General features: G+C 38.5%; 1 protein-coding gene across 7 annotated transcripts in view; it reads left to right on the top strand.

The window, feature by feature from the left end:
- LOC116064860 (seizure protein 6 homolog) overlaps positions 1–24,571 on the top strand; it is a 94,422-nt gene that overhangs the window by 36,555 nt on the left and 33,296 nt on the right. For 4 of the 7 annotated variants that reach the window (XM_036008958.1, XM_036008957.1, XM_036008956.1 and 1 more), the window contains exons 2-3: positions 15,375–16,058; positions 16,572–16,693. In XM_036008958.1, coding sequence (XP_035864851.1) covers positions 15,375–16,058; positions 16,572–16,693 — 806 coding nt within the window. Of the gene's footprint in view, positions 1–15,374; positions 16,116–16,571; positions 16,694–24,571 lie in introns of all 7 variants that reach the window. The other 3 variants (XM_036008959.1, XM_031320194.2, XM_031320190.2) reach the window with 3 other exon arrangements.

Genomic DNA, 24,571 nt, shown 5'->3' with positions numbered 1-24,571 from the left:
CAACTTAATAATAACTTTGATAAATATAGCACATTTCATTAAAGCCACGGACGCTTTACACAAGTATACGGGGACAGGGGAAAAGAAATTTGTACGGCAACCCAAACACGGACTAAAAGGAATAAAACATCTGCGCTAAATGGAAGGGGGACGTCATTTAATGTAGGCTACTGACGTACAATACATTGCGCATTGTAAAGTTATTTTATGAATGAAATAGAGTGGGCAGGGCTCATTTGCAAAAAGGTGATGTCATGTACCTCTGAGCACCTATCAGGATTTAACAATAATCAAACTCAGTTGTTGCTTATTTAGTCATCAATGTAATATATTAATAAGTTCAAAAGAAATATTTGCAATAATGACCCTCTCACTCTACATTATCCCTTACATAGTTTTAAATTGACAAGTCATTGCTTGAAGCGATCTATAATTAATAGAACTGGATGAATGATGCAACAATTTAATGCCACCCACACAACAATTTAGCTGCATGGAACAGGCGGAGAGTGAAACACCTACCGATGAACGCCTCAAGATTTCTGCTGAGCTGGAACAGACAAACCATTACAAATGTTTATTAACAGTGATGATAGAAGGATGAATGACTGGGCACTAAAATTTCCATTCCAGCCCCTTAAATCCATTCAGGCTAAACCACTTTAATTTTCACCCTTTTATTTGTTCACTCAGTGCTCTTCCACACAGATTTGCTCTTGCACCACATGTGTTTGTAGATCCTCTTAGGGTAGCCAGGCTTGAAATCCAATTTTGGTGAAGCTATAAAGCGCAGAAATAAAGAAATAAAATGAAAAGTTTATAACCTGTAATGATTCTTTTCATTACACAGAAACCAATGAAAAATCAACTTTGCAACTTTAGTGCAAAGATATGTTTTGGGACTTTTCACGTGGACTCAGCACTGTAAAATTTCTTTCTAAAGAATAACAGCTGCTTACCAAGAGACCTGTTCATCATCTGGGTTTTGTTTGTACCATCTGGCAGTGCTTCGACTTTATTGGTTCTACTGATGTTCTCCAATTACCTGGTATGGTAATTTACAGCGCCTCATAATAACCTGCTGCTGCACTATGAGGCAGGGCCCTCCTTTTCTCTGAGAAGTTTAAATAAGATCAGAGCAGAATATTTGCAGTCTCTCAATCATGCTTGAGTACACTGCTCTCAGTCACAGTTTATTAAAGCAATAAGCTACAAGAGGCTGTGATTTGCAGTTATGTAAAGAAACTACTGGAAGAACTATTCTGAGATAAAAAAAAATCCTACTGTAAAGCAGATGATTGCTTTAATAAAACAGGAATAACCAATTTAATAAGTAGTCAATATGACCGAATATGATACAAAATTACTAAGCTACAGTATACAGTGAAAGTAGCCTCCATTGTGTGAGCTTGCAACCCTGTCTCCTACAAAATTAAACTGCATTCTCAAGTACGTTTTGAGGGAAAATGGGTTAAAATGAGTAAGTTTGTAACTTCCAGTACGCTACATAAGTTAAGTACGTTACATACATTAAAATGAGTCAACATTGACTTTTGGTTTCACACGGGACACAAAAAAATCGTGTTTTTTTTTTAGCAATCCATCCACCCAACCTCCTCTTCCCCACGCAGACTTTGATTAGAAACGTATTTGTGATACGTAAAAAAAAAAGTAATGCAGGAGAAAATAGTTTTCCTTCGAAACGTAAGTGAAAATGCAGTTTAGTTTTATGGGAACATCATTTTTAGGAGACAGGGCAGCAGCTTAGCATGGGAATATGGACTTCAAAACGTACAAGTGATGTAAAGAATACTACAATTACTTCAGAAATGTGTATAAAACTACATAATCCATTTAGCAACAAAGACATGAGTTAAATGTAGAAGTATTACAGTATGACCTCTGTTTCTGTGTCTTTTTTAATCTGCATCACAGCTTAGCAGATTCATCATATCTGTTCTTATTATCAACGACAGATATGTTATTTTATCCTCTAAGATCTTATCTTCCTTTAACATTTTTCCAGGCTGTAAACACAGTTAAGCTGTTTGTTGGGAAAATATGAAGGCAATCGCTCTAAAACTAAAATGCGGCTGGCTGATATGTTGAATAGAACAAGAGCAGCATCAATTTGAGCTCCAGAGTGTAGCAACAGAAGACTATACTGTATAATGTATTGTTTTTGGAGTAGAGGGCTGTTGATCTGCCTTTTAACTGCTATACTTCTTCTGAGAGGCCAGTAAAATATTGTTTGAACACAAGATGCTCGATGTCACCTCATTGATATCCAAAAAAACATAATACTAGTGATTACCTTTCAGATGCACGTATAAACACACCATGAAAAATCATCAATGTGCCATTATGATACGTACTGTACTGTAAACCTTTGGTAAATTTGGGAACACTATGGTACCATTCACGATAGGTTTTCTGGCTGTAAGTAAAGTATCACTTTTTCTAGAAAAATAGATTATAGATCATATGGTGTAAATATCACCATTTTAGCTGACATTAGCTATTTTGACTATGGGTTCCACTGATATTCAAAACTAAAAAAAGACAGAATTATGTTTGCTGTTTCAAGCTATTAGTTTTAATTGAAATTGAATCATCAGGAGGAGGTAGAGGTGTGGGGAAACAACAGCTAATATATACCAGATGTGCAAGCTGATTGCTTATTAGCAATCTAGCAATTTAGCTAATTAAACAGTGGTGCTTTATACCTCTTTAAGATTGGACATCAACAAACATAACTGCTCAGAGGGAATACAACTGGTGCTGTGCAGTATGAACATGTTTTCAGGTATATGTAACATTCACTTCAACAGTCTAAATAAACTATATAAGTCAAATATAGATGAAAAAGGCCCATCTATCTTCATGCAAATTGGTATTGTTCAATTTTCCCTTACAAATGCAGGTTTTACCTGTGTGTGTGAAACACACATGGAATGCACCTTTTAGTAGAACATGGTGCTTTTCGGCTGTATCTATCAGACCCCTACAAGAAGCAGCATCATCCATCACTGTCAGTGTTAATATTGTTTCCCCTCACCTCCCAATAGGCTGCTTGTGTTTTGGTTTACAGCATTTATGTTTTCAGACTTGTGTACTCACAGGCCCTCACCTGGCTTTGCTCTCTGGCATCCCCCTGCCAAAACACATAAAACTAATTCCAACATTACATGCAGCCAGCATATTAAAATGCCTCTGCTCGAAGACATCTCTCTCTCCACTTCCGCTAACTCTCGTCAGTCCCTCCAGGATTTAGCTTATTATTGTTTGTGTTTTATATTTGGTTTCTTGTTTCAAGATTGCTTTGAAAAATGTCCTTGTGAAATTGCTGATTTGATGCAGTTAGAAGATGACAAGATTTGTAATCGATTACATTTTCAAATGCTTGAAATGGGTTTTCATTGTTAAAAAAGGACTGACGAGTGCAATACTACCACAACTAATACAATACCACTGTGTGAATAAAATACATTTGTTAGTAGAGAAATGGAAAAAGTTCACAGCTGCACTGTTCTCTTTTAACACTGCTTGATACTCTGTATGAATCAGATGCCAATAACATTTATCTCTATTAATCTCTATTAATGCAAAAATATAGAACAGAAAGCTCTATTGTAAGAAATAAGCCAGTGGTCCTGATCAAAGCAAGAACAATAGACTCTAGCCTCTTTTCTTTGTTTAGGTGAATGTCGTCACTCCACTTACAGTAGATGCAATTTTACAGCTCCAGCTGCTGTTCCAGCACATGTATCTGTCATGTTTAAAAGGGAAGAAAATTACATCTCCCTCGAAGAATGATAACCTAATGGTGGGTTTTTCTATCTCTCTGTGTGGCTGTCTTTCCGTTCAAGAGATTCAACCATGATGTGTAATAAACACACAACTATTTCAAACACAGTGTATCTCTGCTCCTCCTGACTTTTCCCTTACTTTCTAGTCCCTTTGACCACTTTATTTTGCTTGCATGCTTGAGCAGAAGGCACAGAAAATACTTGTGGACAGATTCTAGGAGATGCAAGTGCCAAAGTGATTTTTGTCTGAGAATCTGCCCGTCCACCTCCTTCAAACCAATCCTGTAAATTCATAAAGGTCAAGGCTCACACTACGAATATGATCGCTTCTGCGCTGCTTTCCAGCAGTACAGTAATCACCCTTTCCCTTCCATCCATGGACATTCACATCCACACTTTAAAACATGAACTAGTGAAGGGAGGGGAACTGTTTGTAGATGAAATTCCTAGGCAATTCCCTAAGAACCATAGATTCCCCCTGTCTGTTATTAGCCATATCAGAAATCATTGATGAAATACAAGGTCTTCATGGCAGCATGTGGAAATGATCAGCACTGGCCCGATGCAAGAGATCAGTAAACTAAAACCACAATTTGAGATATCGCAGCGCAAATGTTCAGCCTGATTTTTTTTAGAATAAAGTAGCATTAATCATCGCCCCTAATAGAATCCTGAAAAATGACACAGCATAACCATTTGAATGGCCTTTCTTTGTCCACTTTTGGGTTGTCACTGACAAAAGAGTAACGTGAGTGTGACTGTGGGTTTGAAGGGAACTACAGAGTTGTGTTGAAACAGGGTTACCCAGATGTTTGTGTACTGTATGCGAGTGAGTGCACCAGGCAGCACAAATCACAGAAGTGGTGGTGTACTGTATGTCACACCATGGAAGGGGGAGACAAATTGAACAGCTAGTCAGGTAAGAAATAAGGCACAAGGTAAACTCTACTGAATCTTAAGTATGTACTTAAATAGACGCTGAGACTGTTTCACTGTGAATGCCAGGAAGCCTGTTTCAAAGGAAGGTGACTCTGCAGGAGAAGACTCCCACAGAGCGTAAGACTGAGGCAACATATTTCTTGTTTGCATGAGTGTTCAGGTGAGGGAAACTGTTTGGATAATTGTGCCAGAGTGAAGTGAGCTGCAGGCCTGATGCTGGATTCATTTTACCAAAAAATATTATAGATACTTACCTTGAAGTATTTCTTTTAAAACTATTAAAAAATAATGGTGCCTGTTATCCCGAATAAGTTGACTTTACTAGAAATTTGCGTGGAACCAGTCTATGATGGAAACCCGTTGCCTTAAACCGTTTAAGTTTTTACACAAGGTGAAACTTAAGAAGTCAAGTTGTATTAACACAGAGAGGTAAGTTGATGCAGTAGACAAATCAAGTTTACATTAGTAGTCAGTACTAAAAATCCTTAGTAAACATACATTATTTTTTCTGGAGTCACGTTGTCTGAAATAAACATGTGAAGTAAGGCTGCACAATTAATCGCAATTGTATCAAAATCGCAATATCCAAATCGCAGGGGGGCACAATATTTGTTAAAGGCAAAATATGTGTCAAACCATTCTGAATGAAGTATTGTGGTGCTGCAGAGACGTCCCGGCCTACAAATCCTATCCTACAGACTAAAGAAAAAAATCTTTGTTTGGTACAGATCCTCGCAAAAATCACACTATAATCATTTTAATTTCTTTCCATGTTAATAATTGTCAATGAAAATGAGAATAATGATACAAAAACAATCATTCCCTCCAATACTAAGAAAGTAATTTGCTAATGTGAATATGTTTTTTTTTCTTTATGACAATCTAATTTCAAGAACAAGCTACTGCACACATTTGTTCTGAAATAAACAGCAGGGAGAACAAGCAACTTCTAACACAGACATTTTCCAATGTGCTATAATGCTAAGAGCACTCCCCTCAGGATCCAGTGTTACTTATTTCCAGTCTGTGCATGACTCTTCCTCACTGCCCAGAAGCCATCAGTCCCCACCCGGGTCTCGGTCATGGTGCAACAATAAATACAGATAAACATGAAAACTAAATCAACCATACAAAACTAAAACCCATGCAGAAATGCACACCCAACATTAAGAGAACAATAATAAAACACACTTTAACTAGGACAGAAACCGATCAGAACATATATTTTGTTTCCCATGAGCCTTTGCATCACAGAACAGTTCAAATGACCCCGCCCCTCCCATACAGAAACTTAACATCCTTAGTTATCTCTGCTTAATATGATCTGTGCACTGCATACTTTGATTTGCTGATTATTACAAACAACTAATGTGATTTAGTAATGAATATGGTTTTTAACAAAACAAACAATAAGAAGTGACCACTACAAAATGTAATTACAACTAAATCTGGGTTTACACTGAGATTTTTTTTCTTTTTCTCCTTTTCTTCCTTTCTGCTGCAATAAAAGCTGACTAAAACAGCAGTGAACATAGCAGGGTGCCAAGTAAGCCCACCTAACTTACTTTTGACCTCGTCTCTATGACCAAATACTGCCATGCTTGCACAGACCATTGACAGTACTCAGTTTATTTCAAGTCATCTAATTAACATGAACAAAAGAGCACTGTACTTGTTGTCAATACATGGAAAAAATTAAAACAAAGACAAATATAGCCACAAGCGGCAATTTGCGGGTTCACCCTTTTTTCAGCTTCTTAAAGCACTTTCACTTGTTACAGGTACCTTTCAATCAGATTCATACACTTTGAAATCAACCTGCAGGTCCTGGCGTCAAACCGCCAACCTTCTGAATGTTAGGAAAGTGATCTACTAAAATTCAAAGCAGCAAGCAGAGTTGAGCGGGTTTGTAGCTTCACAAAGCTGAGCAAAACCACTTCAGATGGTTTAATGCTTTATAGAAAAAATGGTGAAACCAACCACACACCTGTTTCATCACTACAATAAATTCAGCAAGCCCTGCGATTTCGCCCCCTTTATCAGATTTTAACAAAACTTGGTACATAAGCCAATTTACTGCTAAGGGCAGTGCCTTGGCGTAATTCTTTAAATGATGGCAGCCATGTTTTTTCACCATTCTTGCTCATTTATAATATAAATGTGTATCTCAACATCAACTCAGCTCTACACCAATTTTAGTGTTGATAGAATCAAAATTGAGAAAGTTCTATTCATTTTACTGTTTTTCACATTATGTAAATTAGCCAAAAATTCCATCACTGCGGACCTCTATGGTCCAAGAGGCTTTTTTGTACAGCACATTGAGCTGCACATGTGTGAGAAATTTCCAGTCAATCGGACTTACGGCCTGGACTTTTCTTTCCAAAATCGCTTTTTTAATCGTTAATTGTACCGCCACCATGTGGCAGATTGGGCTCATATTTCTTGGGAACCGAATACACATCATTTCCAGTCATTGGGCCAAGTTTTGTGTTTCTAGCTCATTCCAGCTCACAGGAATTTGAGCCGTGGTGGAAGACGACAAATAATACTAAGCCGGGAGAAAAACAATAGGGTTAAAACCCCCTTCGGGGTTGATGGGATTTTTTTTTGAGCTGGAGATTGTTTTGAAGAGGGATGGATGGGAGATGGGTGACATCAATCACGTAGCTTTTACATTCACCACCAGTGTTGTAATGTAACGGAGTACAAATACTTCGTTACTGTACTTAAGTAGAAATTTCACGTCTCTGTTCTTTACTTCGCTATTTAAATTTATGTCAACTTTCACTTTTACTCCACTACATTTCCTAGATAAAATGTATACTTTTACTCCGTTATATTTCCACTAAGCATTTTCGTTACTCGTTACTAAAAAAATAAAATTAGAAGAAATGTGTGCGATTGCAATAAGGGAGGTTTGGCGAATCACTGCTCCTAGATTGCATTACGCACGCTCCGCACGCCGCACGCTCTATTTCAGCGCTTGTTTGTTGCTAAAGGAGGAGGAGGACGCACAACTGAAACCGCCATGGAAGCACGAGCACCTACTGGAGGACCTCCCGTTATCGTAGACGACCACCCCGACGATAGTGGTGAACTCGATGAACAGGGTAGTGGTGAAGATAACGTCATATACCCGTGGCCGTATTTGCAAGAAATGTTTCTGTACATTGGAATGAAAGATTCTTCCTACTGGATGATAAGAAGACATGGGAACCCTGAATATGCTTTACTATAAGAAAGCCACAATAAAGTTCACAATAAAAGTTCTAACCGCTTGGTTTTTAAAAAAAAACAAAAAACTTTTTACTTTTACTTCAAATACTTAAGTACATTAAATATCATAAAATTACTTTTGATACTTAAGTACAATATATATCAGACACTTTAAGACTTTTACTTAAGTAATATTCTAAAAGGTAACTTTCACTTCTACCAAAGTCTTTTTCTAGTACGATACTTGTACTTTTACTCAAGTATTGCTTTCTAGTACTTTATACAACACTGTTCACCACTAATGTCTGTGTTGTGAGGAGGAGAGCCAGATGTACAACCTCAACACCCTCAGAGAATAATCCATTACTGTACTTATGTGTACATTGCGTTTTGTGTCCTCTAAATATTGGTGTTATATAATTGCAATGTCAAGGTATTCACCTGGGATCTGATAATACTAAGTAGGGAGCCAAGTTGTAGTTATACAATGCATCTTTTGTTAATCCAGAACTTCTATCTTCACAAGTTTAAAACACGTTTTGCAAGTTTCTCTCATTGCACTGTAGCAATCCACTACAGATTTGAAAGTTGTAGGTCTTGTTTCACAGCTGTATTCTTAATTGACTCCACCATGGAGTAAATGAGGAGAAAATGAAAAGATAAATTACTCTAATGGGAGGAAATGAAGTGTGAAAAGAAACATTCTTCCCAGTTTTTTCTAGGATGCAGCACATTGGTAAATTGTAATACAACAAGCATCCAGCTTCTATATAAGAAAGATTCTGCAATGATTACAGAAAATTATGTGATTTTAATACCAGGCATTTGTAAAAGACATGCACTCATTCATTCCTTAGTTGGTAGAAAAAAAACGTAAAAAGTGAACAGCAAAGAATGCACACATGAAGACAAAATGGGGATGAGTGGCATGAGAAATGAAAATTGATTCAGCTAGCAAAATGATTGATTATAAAATAAATAATTACCAATTACACCACATTCAACCCTTAAGCCTCAACCATAGAGTTCAGATTTGTTTAAGGTTGGCCCATTTAGCCCCTGCAGCTTTAGTGCTTTACAGTAGATTTCATGCAAATAGCGGGGCTGGGTAGCTTTGTTTTTGTTCTGCTCCAGCTTAAAGGTCAGGTCTTACGGGCTTCCTAGCACCATTAAGACACAGTTTGTTTAAAGCCTGTCTGAAGGACAATGCTCAATGAACTGGAACACAGACAGGCCGTGATAAATGAAAGGGAAAAGTTATGGTTCCGCTCAATGAAGTGAAAGGGCAGATGGAGGATAAGAGTGTGTCTCATTTCAATATGCTGTTATCGTCACGACTCAAAAACCAGACAGTAAAAGAAATATGTGAGGCTCAGAAATTGTAATCTCTGCACAGTCATGGATGCACTATTCTGATTTTAGACTGGAAATCACCGTCGGATTTGTGACCTTTTTTTTATTCTTTCAGCCAGTGCTCACTTAATTTCATTTTATTCCTGCTACCTTTCTTTTTTATTATTTATTTCCAGCTCCATGTACTTGTCACACCCACACACCAAATTAAATTATCAATTCATAAACTTAACTAATGGAATCATTTATCAGTTTCACCCCATTATTTCCTATAGTCTTTCCTTATGGCTGTATGCAAACAAGTATAGAATCTGCACATGCTGCAGGAATTGCACCAAATGTCACTACGAGGAAATGTTCACCTTATGTTAGAACCAATTCATGAGCTCTAAGCTCCACTGAGGACCCTAAAAGGAGTCATGTAGAGTGATATGAAGGCCTCGTATCTGAGCCCAGCGGAAGCTGCTTATTGATTTGCTTGTCTAGTGTCTCTCTGTAATAATAAGGAAATAAAGCCCCTGGATATAAGAAGATTGATGTTGATCAGCAGCCTGCCTCAAGTGTGGCTTGTCCCATCTTATTAGTGCTCTCTTCATGCACTGGAGTGTTCACTGATGACTCCATTGATATGCAAGTGAAGAGAGAGGCTATGTGTTGCCATCTTGAGGAGGATTACCCTATGATTGCTCACTCTGTCATCTAAGTCAGTGTCGACGGAGAGGTTGCCATGGATCCATGGGATATCAGGGCAAAGCATGAGCTTGTATCTCCACTCACACACAATCAGGATGGCCGGACACTCTTTATTATAATCTAGTTAGTAGAGACGAGACAAAGAACTGCAAACATGCTTTATCATTTTATAAGTCTTCTGCAAACCACATTTGCCTTCTCTGATGCTTTCATTATGTAGAGAAAAACAAATGAGCAGCCACGTTCAGTTAAGTCCAGATAATGTCCCACATAGGACATTATTTTTGCTGTAAGACAGCATGAAAACACAATAACTTGACACAAGACAATTGTATATTAAAAGCAAGAAAAGGTTTGAAAAAGAAAATGGTAAACTGTGTGAGCAATGTATTAGTGACATAACATCCTCTTCATTTTCATACTTTATCCAGCAAGACAACCTTTAAAGATTTAGAGAAGGACTACACACACACACACACACACACACACACACACACACACACACACACACACACACACACAAACATTAATTTAACGCAGCAAAGGATAAGAATATGCCAAAAAAAAGTAAGAACTGTTTATTCATTTTCACAGCAATTCAACTCACTTGACCTCAGGACATAGACTAGTTTTACTGAACCATTGGTACATGCTTGCTTTGAGAAACTCATACTGTCAAGTCAGATTTATCTGCATCAGTAACTAGAAACGTATCTCGTAATAATGGCTGCATATTTGACTTCAGTTTTCAGGGTTGGTGTGACATTACACAGCTGGATGTGATGGTGCATAAGGACACAATCAATTTCTTTAGAAACAGATGGACATTTTCCACACTCTTAGGACCCCTAGCTTCCTCTGAGACCCTGACATGTCCTACATGGGCTTTACTAAATGTGCATACAGAGAAACATTTCAGTAAGTAAATTTCCCCAAAGACAATAAATGGTATTTTAATGTATTTGTGACACTGCTCAGAATAAAATAACAGTAATCTCATTCTGTCACGGTAATTACCACCTTTAATTTATGAATTAGCTCAACAGTAATTAACCAGCTTCAGTGTGGTGTGGTGTAATGCAGTTACACGCATAACCTCTCAAGTGTGCAGCATGGCATCTACTTTTAGCTGTTGGATCTACTGCAGTAAATCAAGTTTAACTGAGATATATTAAATTTCACATCAGCTCCTACGTATGGCTGCTGCTACGGCTGCTGTCACTTGCACTCTATACCCTATAGCAAAACATTTTGACAACTTGTGGTACTGTATAATACACAACACAACTGTCACACATGTTAGCATCTATCATCTCTTTGTGATTGTATTCATTGCCTGTGACGATGCAACTTGCTGCTGTTTGAATGGTTAAATATGATAGGATGACACCCATTCTTTGGACCTGACAGCGCACATCAAGATCACTTTGTTCTGACAGTAGCCTGGTTATGCCAGCATATTACATCTATATCTGATTCCGGAGTCCTTCAAGCACAATAAATTGAAATTGGCTGGCAGGAGGGTGTGATTTTCTAACTGTGGATGGAATCACGTGAGACCAGGACCTGCCTGTGTTTCTATATAAAGAAACAGGGTCTGGCAAAGGTTGTAATTTTTGTCAATTTGACAGTAATACACGGTTGTATTACATGTCAAATGAACATAATTTCAGTGTTTGCATCTCATTAAAGCTTGTTGTTAAACAAATGTTTGTTGACGACATGAAAATAGCTGTTCTACGAAAGCCTATTTTCTCTTGCTACTGTATGTGGGCTTGTAGTCTTAATTGTTACGATGTCCTTGTGCTTATGTTTGTGTAAATATGAAATTTCACAATATAGTCTTCATTTCATCTTTCATCTGTCTGGATTTTCAGCAGCTCATATGCTCAGTAAGGCATGTCACATAATTTACAGAAAAGATTAGCAATCAGTGACTGCCATATGTGGGTGAATAAAACTAGTTTCCTGTTTTGCATTTATTGATTTACATTACATTAATGCTCAGCAATTTGCATTTAAAATTCAGTTTTTAGCTCTATTCTGTGAAACCTCAACTGTAAACATCCAATTAAGGTTGAGAAATGAGACAGGTTTGGTAGCAGTACTCGCTCCTCTAATCACCAGGGTGAGGTCTCCAACCTGTACACATTGATCCTATATTGATCTGTGTATGAGAAACTCTGGTTAAACCCAGTTCTTCATTCTCACTCTCCACTTTCACTCGATATTCTGACTGAAGGGCAGCAACTCTTTGGTCAACAGCTGACCAACACAGAGACAAATAAAAAAAATAAAGAGGCATGTCTCAGTTGCACTTTGGTGCAGCAATAACAATAATGTCAAAAGCATAATTCCCCAGCTTTACCTTAAACTATGTTAGAGATTCCTCTACACTTGGAATTATGAGGAGGAAGGGGGACAGCCTTATAAACTTCAATCATTCATGAAGACCTCCCCTTACACTCTTTATTCTCGCTGGTTGTGAGACATGTCAAATATGCTTAGTGTGCCTTTATAGTGCAGCTTTCGCAGCTCTTGTTGTGACAGAATAAGGCTACAAGGAAATGTTTCTCCTCCATCTTAGAACATCAAAAGATCTTTGAATTGCTTCTGTCACCAAGAAAGATAATGTGGTGTTGTCGCGTCTGCCAGTATAATGTAAAACCATGTGTCAATTTTGTCAGCCTGGGAGAGGCTTTGTAACAAAATTGTTTACTCTTCCTTTTGAATAGCCCGATCAAACTTTTATTAGCATGCTAGATGGTGGTAAAACAACTCTGCATCAGCGAAATGTTACAGTGGTTTACAGCTACTTTTGAAGTTTTACAAGCAAAGCAGAGCTTCTCCTGTGGCGCAGTTCATTTTCACATTAATTCAGTCAGCAATTCTCATTTAAAACCTAAATGCATGTTTCCTGTTATGGGAATCCTTATATAATCAATACAGACAAAGTCAGTTTTCCAGGGTGAACATTTTCCTCCTGGCAAGCAGCTGTTTCATATGCAGGAAAATCAACTACTGCTTGTAATCAATACACCCAAAATGAGCCAGTCAATTGTAGAATATGCAAGCAATTTTAATCAGATGTTCAGAACTGATCACATGGGAATTGAACAAGTATAGACTGACTGTGAAACTCATCACAAAACTGATTTTTCTGGAAATTGGATATTGAATTTCAAGGCACAACCATTTATAATGTCAAACAAATTTCGCCTTGAAAAGCATTTGAGAATATTGTTTCACCCATGACATGCTTCTGTATTTTACTTGAAATTTATTGTGTACACAAACATTGTATCACCATTCACCTGACCTCTAAAGACCATTTTAAAATGAATCTTACATCTGTTTTGACTTCCAGCCTAATAGATTCACCATGACGATATCTCACTCTTTTGCTGCCTGTGTCAACGTCCTTTCATCTCCAAGCATGAAAAGTGTGCTGGCAGCTTTTCTGCCTCATTAAGACAAACGAATGCAAGCTAATTAAAGTGTCAAAGCTGATGGCATTGTTTCATGTACACATAAGGGGATTATATGAACTCCCTCAGTGTTTTTGATATTCATCTTACTTATTTACACAATACAAAAAACACATACAATTGTTTGATGTTTAGATGAAATTAGATGGAAAGAAAATAAGATGGAGATTACATTGATGCCAAAATAAAAGCAAGAATTCAAAGTCAGTTGTAGTGTTTTTAGTCAGCTCATCTCCCTATCCTAAAAAGATGGTGATTGCCATAGATATTTTCTTTTTATGTCCAGGCCTGTATTCCTACCTCTATCTCAACAAGATAGAAATAAATTCTGCCAACACACACCTTAAAACAGCCAGTCAGCACTAGAATTTTAAAAACTGAACTCTTTCCACATAAAGGTTTGTAAATGAGGGAAAACAATCTGTGTTGTTATTTGACTAAGTATAACTAGCGGCTGGCCTTGAGAACAGTTGATCATTTCAGGATAGCTGCCCTGTCAAAGCCACTAAAGAAAGACTTTGTCTTTGCTAATGTTTACACTGTCTGGAAGATTTTCAGTGTTGGGAACCATCCTTTCATTAGACTTTGCCCAAACAACTGATGTGAGGAAAATGTAGCAGTTAATGGGGTAAATATGGCACTTTTGGACTCACTGTGCAATCATTTTGGCTACAAAAAAGGGAAAAAACATACACTGCATGAACTGATTGGCCTGTCTTTCTTCTTGAGCTGTTAAAAGATATAATGATGTTGAAACTGGCATAGAGGGAAGTAGATAATGAGTTTTAAATCGGGCTGTACTGTTCCTTTAAATTTGGTTGGTCACTCTTTATAGGGAGAGAGCTAAAGCAAATTTGTTTGTGCCTCTTTCACACACTAACCCTAACCCTAACAGTGATTAAGGCTGATAAGACAGGTGTGACATAGACAGGTGTAGCTAACATGCGGCTTTAATCATTCCATTCTTTATTTTATTCCATTCTTTTCAGTTTTGTGTTGCTTACCTCACACCAGTTGTAGTAGTTTGTTATTTTTGAAAGTTATGTTTTGATCAATTATTAAATGCATGCATTTGTCTGTGGTTGGTGATTATTTTTGTTGCTAAATTCAAACTGTGTTTCTATGTTTAGTTAAAACTGAAGCTTAGTCATTGACAAAATGGCAAAATCCCTGGCCTGCAGATCTTTTGTTTTTTACACTGTAAAAGTTCCATGTTTTAACTTGCTTGCAATAATGTATAACATGTTTTTTTGTTGTGGTTTACTGACTACTCCTAGTTTGAATGTTCTTCCTGTGGAACTTTTAACAATTCCTGCACAGTGTGTGTGTGTGTGTGTGTGTGTGTGTGTGTGTGTGTGTGTGTGTGTGTGTGTGTGTGTGTGTGTGTGTGTGTGAGGTCAAAAAAACAGAGCAAATAAAAATACTAACCTCAGAAAAATATGTGCTTTTAAACCTTTTTATCTCACAAGTAGCTATAGTTTTTCTGCCTAGTGTTTTTCTGCTCTGAAATTTTACTGCCTGCGGAGTGTGATTGTGGAATTTGTCTTTGATAATAAACTGGCTTTCTGCAAGGTGCTACTCAACACTGTCAGTATAAATCAGCCGCATCTTAAAATGTAAATTAAATAAAAAATGTTATTCATGTTAGTTTAATGAAATGTATAGTATGGCATGTCAATCAATGAAAGGAAATATCAGATTTTAACACTGAAGATACATCTGAAAACAAACTATGTTTTCTTACAATTATAGGCTGACACAGTATTGATGATTTTATAATGAAATTGTCAAAAAAAGATGTACTGCTCTTGTGCACTGTATGTTGCTTTTGTAACTTACTGGCCTGTGACATTTTTTTTCTTTTTACTCTTAGCTCCAAAGGAAAGCAATGGCATCCGTAGGAGAACACCACACCCTGCCAGGGACTCGTCAACACAGGACACAGAGAGCGAAGTGCACTCTGTCACCACTGTCTTACCAATGAACATCCCCAACCACCGGTCTGTCCTCGAGGGCCTGCGGCTTCATGAACACCTACTTACAAGAGATTTCCAGGGGGACCAGCACTTTTTTAGGAGTGACGGCTCTGTGGCTGCATATTCCACCATGCCAGGCTCCGTGTCTGCCTCAGATGCAGGAGACCCTGTAACTCAGCTGGTGCCCCATGAAGATGCCCCACCTTTCTCAGACATTGCCACTACTGCCACTGAGGCTGCCACCTCCCCACTGACCACATTTACTCCCACAACACCAAGGCCACCCATGTCTCTCCCTCAAAAGAAGTCCTCTAAGACAAGGGGGGCTGACAAGGTAGAGCCAACAACAGACTCCCTCACCACTCAAGTGACACCAAATAATATAGGTTCAATCAATGAAAACCCAGTGGCTTCCTTATCATTGCAGAGAAGTCGACCTCAAAGTTGGAGTCCTTCTCCTGTAGAGGCCACACTTGCACCCTCCTCAATGAAGGTGGAAAAAGGGGAGGCTAGGGAGACTGCACTGAAAAACAAAACCAGCCCTGGTTATCCACTCCCCAACCTAACTTCCCGAGAAGAAGGTACCACCACCACGTCCACAACCATTATCACCACCATCACCACCATGCAAACAGCAGGTAGGCATGTTTTCTCTGACTTTCAAAGATGTACTGAGCTGAGCTGACTTTGTGAAATAAATAGCAGCAGCATCCAAATAACTTTTTCCCCTATGGAAATTAAAAATTGAGGGAACCTTCCCCCTAAGATTAAACACATCCATCCCAGAGGACAAGAGAATAAAGCATCAGGTCATCAACACCACTGCTGTTCATTTCGCATGCTGCACACTATTCATCTCTCCACCAGGGATAACAGAGTCGCTCATGTGTCAGAAACAATCGGATTTTTCCTGATGTGTCCTGACTGTCCTTTCCACTGGCCAAGAGGGCTGACGGCCCAAATGAGCAGTGTCGGAGAGGAGATCTGCAGAGATAGTTAGAGGGTTACGGGGCCGTGGTGACACAGGTGGGCTGTCAGAAAGATCAGTGGTCTGGGAAAAAGGGAATAACTTGTCTTTTCACTGTCTCCCACAGAGCCATGCAGCCTGAATTTCACTGACCCTGAGGGTAACATCGAAATCCTGCAGCAACTTGACTCTGGAGTGGAGTGTAACTATCTGGTTACGGTCTACCTAGGATATGGCATTGAGGTTCAGGTCAGTACTGGCTCTCTATTATGTGATCCACTAGGCGATTTGAGGGGGGATGAGATCCCCTTGTTAGCAAAATAATCAAAATGCATGCCTCTTGTAAACTTGCTATCCTCCCTCTCCATCCACCAGCAGCAGAGAGAATGCAGGGACAGAGGGATTGTTTAGTCTAGTCTGCCTGACTCATTGATCCTTTATCTGACTGAGGTTTGTGCAAGTTACAATCTATGGCCTGGCCATGGCTCTAAAATATCAGTGTAACTGTATTGATAATCCATGGCGCTGTCCACGGTGCTGAAGTAGCAGAATGGTTTGTAAAAAATACAGAACCAAAGGAGTCGTTCATGTGGCAGTTCGCCAATCCCCCCTGTTAAAATAATGTACAAATCACCTACTAATGTCCCTTATTTGCAATTTTTAAACTTATATGCAAATTCTGATAAACTGGTAAATTTGAAATTGCATCTTTAATCCAAATAATAATAATAATTAATAGATTATTTTGGGCACTATATATACACACACACACACAACACTGACATTTTCAGTTCCTATTTACACATCCAGCAGACACAAAGCAACATTTGCGGTCTGGCCACCAGACCAATGTAAGTCCAATAGTTACACTCCTTTTAGCTCCCATCAACTCATAAGGAATAATCTGGCACTTGCTCCAATATGTTTACTAGCTTGTTGCTAATTTTGTTTGCTGTTTAATGCTGGGCAGTGTTTTAACTGAAAACAGCTGCCTGCATCTGCATATGATGAAAACAATGAGCTGAAAGACACTATGAAGCTCAGTAGAGCTGAGAGGAACTGCTGTATCAGGCGACAATTGTCTAAAAGTAAAATAATGCTGCAAAAATGGGTTCCATTTAACCAGTGAAGAGCATGGACATATTTTGGTTTAGTCTTAGCTGTAACAGTATTTTCTGGTCTTGTGTGGGTTGACAGAGATAGACAGGCTACAAATTGTTGGGTTGAGTGGGTAGTAGGGGCACAAGTATAGGGGTGTGTCTGAGGTTGAAATGTTTGCTTGGTAAGTCTTTTCACAAAAGGTTATAAAAAAAATTTACTGACAGTGTGTGTGTGTGTCCCCTGGCATTTGCATTTTCTCAAACGCCTCATTTACTACAGGAGACTTTAAAATGTGTGAGCTTTGTCTTGCTGCCTCTGGAGGGCTAAGATAAGTATTGACAGAGTATATGTTTGAGTGTGTTTTTCTCTGAAAGCTTCCTCTGGGTAACACAAGTACATTTTGAACCACATACAGTAAGCACAGGCACACTTTCCTACACATGTGTAAGCGTACACACATATGCATTTCACCACATTTGAAATGTCAGCTCTCAACTGCCATTGCTTCTCCAGAAAATTCTCAAAACAGCAAGGCTAGGAAAGGACCTTATAGATATTTTATCCTCGACTCATCTACCAGTTCTTATAAAGAAACAGGAGGAAGCCATGTGTTTCAGCACCACCATGTGAACAGATGGGGCCACAGTCTCCCTCCCTCCTACAGCTAAACTGATAGTGATCTGATGGCACACTATACAGACAACTGCTGGCACAACTGAAGAGAATGATGAGCCATGGTCTCTGTTTCTGGCAACGGAAGATAGAAAGATAGAAATTAAAGTCAAGTATGTGTCATACCTTCTCATCAGCAATGTGTGAAGCTCCTCTGCCTGGAGGCTATCCAGGTCCCAAGGTTTTAAAGGAATGAAGGAGATCAGAAAGCAAACTTGAGAAGGAGAAGTGTGCACAGCAAATGTTATGCAAGCAGGACAATTTTTACCTTGCATATTTAATGTTTTTCCACAGTGATGATTTTTATATAGTCCAATTAAACAGTGAGAGGATTTTATTGTGAGAGTCCTACTTTTCATCATGTTTTATGTCATTTTAAAGATACTAATCCTTCATATTATAATATCCAATAAGAAAAGACAAATGAAACAAACTGTTGTTGTAGGGACTAAATTCATTGCTTCATTGCTTCATTTCTCTGATGAGCTTATTTGTCATCATCACACAGTGATTTCTGCCATTTCTCTGGTTGGATCTTGAACAGTTTGTTGCCAGATATTTCTTTTTGTGGTATTTGTTAATCACAGAAATACATGTCTTAGTATTTACTTTGATCAGCTGGGTTTTGATACCCTTTACAGTGCCGAGCATTAACACAGGGGAAAAGCTTTTGCTCCACACTTCAGAGCAGAGCAGCCGTAGGAGGGACATTATGGTTGAAGTGCATGTTCTTGTTTTGGCAACCGGCCTCCGTTATGGAAGGGAGTCATCATTATAGCACAGACAGAACAGCAGTTTGCAAGGGCAAAGGAAGGGAATTAGGTGGAAGAAAAACTCTGAAGGACAGATGAGGTGACTGTATAATATAATATATACACTGTATATAAATAGCTATGTTGATGTTGTGTACCTATGTTTCAGTAAAACATAATATATATATAGACACAGAACACTCAGAGACCCCTCTGATTTCCACCAGCATTCAAAAACATCACAGAGATTGGTGGGGAATAAATAAGCAAGATCAGACCTTTTCTGTGCTTTATTCAATACTCCTTTCAGCATTCTGGCAGCTTCTAGGAGAGGGAGGATGAAAAATGTATCAGGAGAATTTACTGCCCTCAGCCTGACTGTTCAACACCTCTGCCACAGCTAATAGCATATAATGCATTGCCCCATCTGGTGATTTTGGCCGCATTACAATTTATTTGCAGAATAACTGCACAAATATTAGGAGGCTGATGTTACACCAACTTTCAGCACAGAGATAAACCAAGAGTGTAATAAACACTGAAAATATGTATTTTTAAAAAGGTCTTGCACTTTAGTGTACACTGCACCAGCCTAGTTAAATAGTTTAAATATGTGCAGGACATTTGAACAGGTAGTGCAAATTATATTATGTTATAAGTTAATGTATGATGATGATGTAAAATATAGATTTTTGTCTGACGCTCTTAGCTATTATATTAAGTTTAGCAATGATGAATAACTCTTAAGCCACAGAGGGTTACTGTAATTTTTTACCAATGAATTGGCCATATCTTAAGCACATCTTATTTCCGTCCTCTATATCTGTCTCCTCCTCTTCGCTGCAGTCATTTTTGCAATAAGGTTTTAGAGGACAGATGGAGGTTTTCCAGAACTGGGCTGTGGCATTAAAGTGCTTAAAATCTGTGTTGGAGCTTTTTTTATTTGATCAAATAAATCCAGTGGGTTAGCTAGCTATCAGCTCTTTCCAGGCCATCTGTCCCACTCTGATTTCTCCGTCTCCTCTGCTCACTGATCTACCTGCCTGGGTCTAAAGGCGCTACCACATGAGGCTCTGCACAGGTTGTTCCAGCTCTGTTTCATGGTGGCCACATCTCTACACTAAAAATTTATGTATTGTGTGGGGAGGACTGAGAGAGGTTGATACATTTCAGGGGTTATGAGCCCAGACATGGCCAATTTCTCCCACTGCCACAAAGGCTGATTGAGGGAGTGTTTCCATTTTCTGACAGGTTGAAGCAGCATCATTTAAAAGGATGGTGAGGGAGGATTTTGAGGTCAATATTGTATATCACATTTTTTCACTCTTCTCCATCCCTCTCCCAACTCTTGCACCCTTTTTTTTTTTTTTTTACTATTTCCATCCTGCTCTCATTTATACGTTTTTCTATTTGTCTATCATCTACCCTGTCTCAAGCAGTGTCAGTTATTGTGGTGAACCTGGGGATAAATTAACAGGACACATGAATGAATTTACACCACTCTAGCTTCACCTGTATATAATTGATTCTCATTAATACTTTTTATTTTATTCTCTTGATTATTGGTTAAAACAGGAAGTGACCATCAAGTGAAAGAGAACACAAAACTTTTTTTGTACTTTTCTTTAATTATATTTGATAAATATCAAACAAATGCCTTCAGTCTCAAATTATAGCTTCCAAGTTTTTCATCCACAAATGAATGAATATTGTTTCAGACGTTTCCAAACAAAATGAAATACAACTTCAAACATCTAACGAGCTCAAGGCTACATGTACTAATGAGTTACATCTAAGGTAGGGATAAAGTACGGTTGAGGTGGATTGTCAGTGAAATGACCCTGATTGAGATGTTAGAGAGCATGCCAAGTGTTTATAGCTAACCCCGACTCGAGGGTTAATGATTGGTATTTGATGCTGCCTCTGCGACCACGCTCCTCTGACTCCAATCAATAGTCATGTTAATAAGCAGAAGCAATACTTGACACGCAGCCTCCTCTCTGTGCTGGGTGAATTGCTGTATTGATCCTTGCAGTCTCATTTTAATTCCAGTGTTTCTTACAAAAGAAGCAAAAATGCACATGGCATTGAACCTGGTGGAGTGTGGCTGATGAGGGAAGGAATTAAATTTGTTGTGTTGGTGTTCAGTGACAGCTAGTGCTCTTATCAAATGAAAGGGCCACATGAAAGTGTTGTGAAATTTCCACCAAAAGTCTTGACACTTGTAAAAAGCATTTCCTCTTTAAAATGCAATGATGCCTGTAGTCCTCCCCTCTCGCCTCTAACATACTAAAAGTGACGTTTTAACAAAGTAATGCACATGCTTAGGTCATTCTGTGACTCCCCAGCAGCACAGAGAACGCAACACGTAGCAGATATGTCGCAGAGAGACTGAGCCTGACTGAGTAATGGAGGCCAAGATAGGCTTGCTGCCTTTAATCAACTTGAGATGAGGCAGAGGGAAGCCTTCATCATGTTGTGCCTTGGGGGAGTAGGCAGGACATAAAGAAGGCCAGTTTGATCTTGATGAGCTTTTTAGGGTGCCAGGGCTTTTCTGAGATGAGTTTTCATGGGGCCTAGTCATCCCGAGAGGAATGACTTCAGGTGACACTAATTGCTCCTCCACCCAGCTAGCTGTCATAAAGAGAGAAAACTCTGTCTGCCAGAAAACTATGTTCTCTCCAACTCTCTCCGTGTCACGATGAGGCTGGGAAAGTAAATGCCAAACAATACGAAGAGTAATTAGCAATGCATGAATTTAAATCTATGCAAAAATGCACACTGCAGCAAATAAACAGAGATGTCGAAGCCCAAGAGGCACCGCAGAGAGTGAGGCTGATTTATCATAGAGCAAGAGCCTCATCTCATGAATGTGTTCCAAATGCTGAGGGCCTTAGTGCTTGCTTTACTGTAATGTTCTGGAGGGAAAACAAGATCATATTTGAGAGGATGGTCACAACTAGGCTATGTGGTGGAGGCAATTGGTGATCTCAGGAGCGTAAATGTTACATCACAATGTGACATAAGTGACAATGAGCAAGTTAGTATTGTAGTCAGCCACTGGCTCTGGCACATTCTCATTAACATTCAGCTTTCGCTGATTGGTACAGTAAGGAACCATTGTTTTAGACCGCAGGGCAAACAGGAAATGGCCTTGGCTGTTTCATACAGAGATGAATGTTCAATTAAGATAACGTTTTCCATAGAATGAGCACTGGAAGGTTTCTTTTTTTATTTAAGAATTTATCAGGAGACAAACAAAAACTGGATGTGGTGTACCAAGATGATTCAAATGTGAGTCTGAGATATGGTGTGATGAGAGAGGTACACTACCAGTGTGCTCCACTGCATCAGCCATAGTAATGATGACACTGCAGCTGGTGAGTCCAATGGCTGTTGATTTATTGCCCCCAGCAGCAGGGTCATTTAATTTCCATGTATAGTGGGATCATTTTGATTACATACTGCTCATTTCTCTATCAGCAATGGCTCCTGCGAGCCAGTGTAAATGTTCATTGCAGAGCACCGCCAGATGTTTTCAACAGTAAATTATCAGTGAGAGCCAGCCTCTGCGGACAGTTAACATGTACTGTGTGCTTACAGATGAATTAAGAAATGAATGAATAAATGGTAATCTTTATTCACTCATTTCTTAATACAGTGTGTAAAAAGGCTAATTTGCTTGACAGATTGTTTGTTTCAAAGCACCAGGAGAAATATGTTTTTTGCCCTTATTTTAGACAGTAACTCCCTAATTGCATAATACAGATTCATTTCAGTTTATCTTTTGTGTGGACTGTCAGCCAGTGGTGACTATATAGTAACAGATTAAAACCCATGGCAGCCCTCTTTCTGTTTGGATGCGATAAGTTGAATCTTTACCTCAATGCAGCACCCTGGAAGCTGTTCTAAGATCATGGTAAGCACACTAAAATCAAGGTATTTACTCCTGCAAACATTGTTTTCCTTTGAAACCTTTATTTTGGAGAACCCCCCCTCCATTGTATTTTGACCTTGCATGTTGGTTTGTTCATTATAGTGGTTTGATTGAAAGGACATTGTTTAGGGGGACGAGTGATGACCCTCTCTGCTCTTGTCCTCTTATTTTGATTGGGCTCAGGAAATACTTTACTGGAACACTTGGGAGGGAGAAAATAAACGCTTGAGGGTTAATGATTGTTATTTGAAAGAACACCTAGAGGACAGTCTTACATTTCTTGCATTGTTTAGAGCTTTTCTTTTATTAACCTGGGTAAAAACACTAAACAGACAGTCTTTCTTATCTCAACACAATTCTCAAAATGGAACAGCACAGTGTTTAGATGGCATCCTCAGATAATGTTGTGGTTGGTGCAGAAGTGTGCTTGGTCAGCCAAATCCCCGGTCCCACAAATGTGTCTGCTGCACATTTGTGCATACGTGCACCCACACATACACACATGTACAGTAGCCTACATGTATGTGTGTGTAGATAGACAGTAAGAGAACGAATTCCCTCTGGGCATCTGGCTCCAGCACTGGTGAAGATAAGGTAGTGGGATGTCTCCTGACATGGCCAATGATTCATAATTGAGGCAGGACAGCTGTTGCTGGCTGCGCTGACAGGTCCCAGGGTGGATGACAGATGATAGGGCCCTCTGGGACCAAGCTTTCTATCAGTCCAACTGCTCACTGTCCACTATCTGCTCACTTGTCCTTTGTGAGCCTCCCTGGTATATGTAAACCAAGTGGTCACAGACCCACAATCTGTTTGACCTCACTGGATAAGATATTATAAGTTGTTGCAATATCAGAGTGCCTACTAAATATTAGATGAAGACACAATAAAACGCCGTCGCAATGTAATGTGTTGTAATGTTAACTTAATAAACAATAAATAACACTGATGTTTTTTTCTGCTATTTGCATTCAGATAAAAATCTGTATGAATATATAATAATAATAATAATAATAATAATAATAATAATAATAATAATAATAATAATAATAATAATAATAATCAAAGCCAAAACATTTTTAGTTCCACTACTGACAGAAATATTGCACCTTTTTTAAGTTAGGAAAACTGTCTGATCTTGATTAATAAAATGTGATAAATCATAAACTTAATTTGTATAGCATTTTTCTTAATACAGTTACAACATGCTCTTGATGAAAAAAGAACAAAGAAAGGACCAAAGTGTTCATTTTATTTAAATAAAATTGAATTATTCAAATAAAAATAAATAGGTACAGACAAAATAAAAGAAATGACGTAGTGAAACTTAATGCTTGGCACTCAAACACACTCAGATGAAACATTAAATATTTACTGTCTTTCTTAAGATATATAAAAGTGAGTAAGTTAAAGATATAGCCTGTCTGATGGGTGTTCCAATGTCCGGGGACTTTATCTGCAAAGGGTCATCCTTGGTTACTAGCTGAGACCTATAGGATAAGAAGAAGATAATATAATAAGATTATAAGTAGAGCCCCATCCGTCGACCTAAGGTGACACCAAAGCATAAGTAGTCAGCGAATCAGGGACATGCATATACTGTATGTGGACAAAAGCGGACAAAAGCAATTTATTACTTTGAAAATGAGAAGTACATTTTATTAG

This window comes from Sander lucioperca, chromosome 13 (genome assembly GCF_008315115.2).
Source record: "Sander lucioperca isolate FBNREF2018 chromosome 13, SLUC_FBN_1.2, whole genome shotgun sequence".
NCBI lineage: Eukaryota > Metazoa > Chordata > Actinopteri > Perciformes > Percidae > Sander > Sander lucioperca.
Note: the sequence above shows the minus strand (reverse complement) of the source record. Positions and strands in the feature narration are given on the sequence as shown.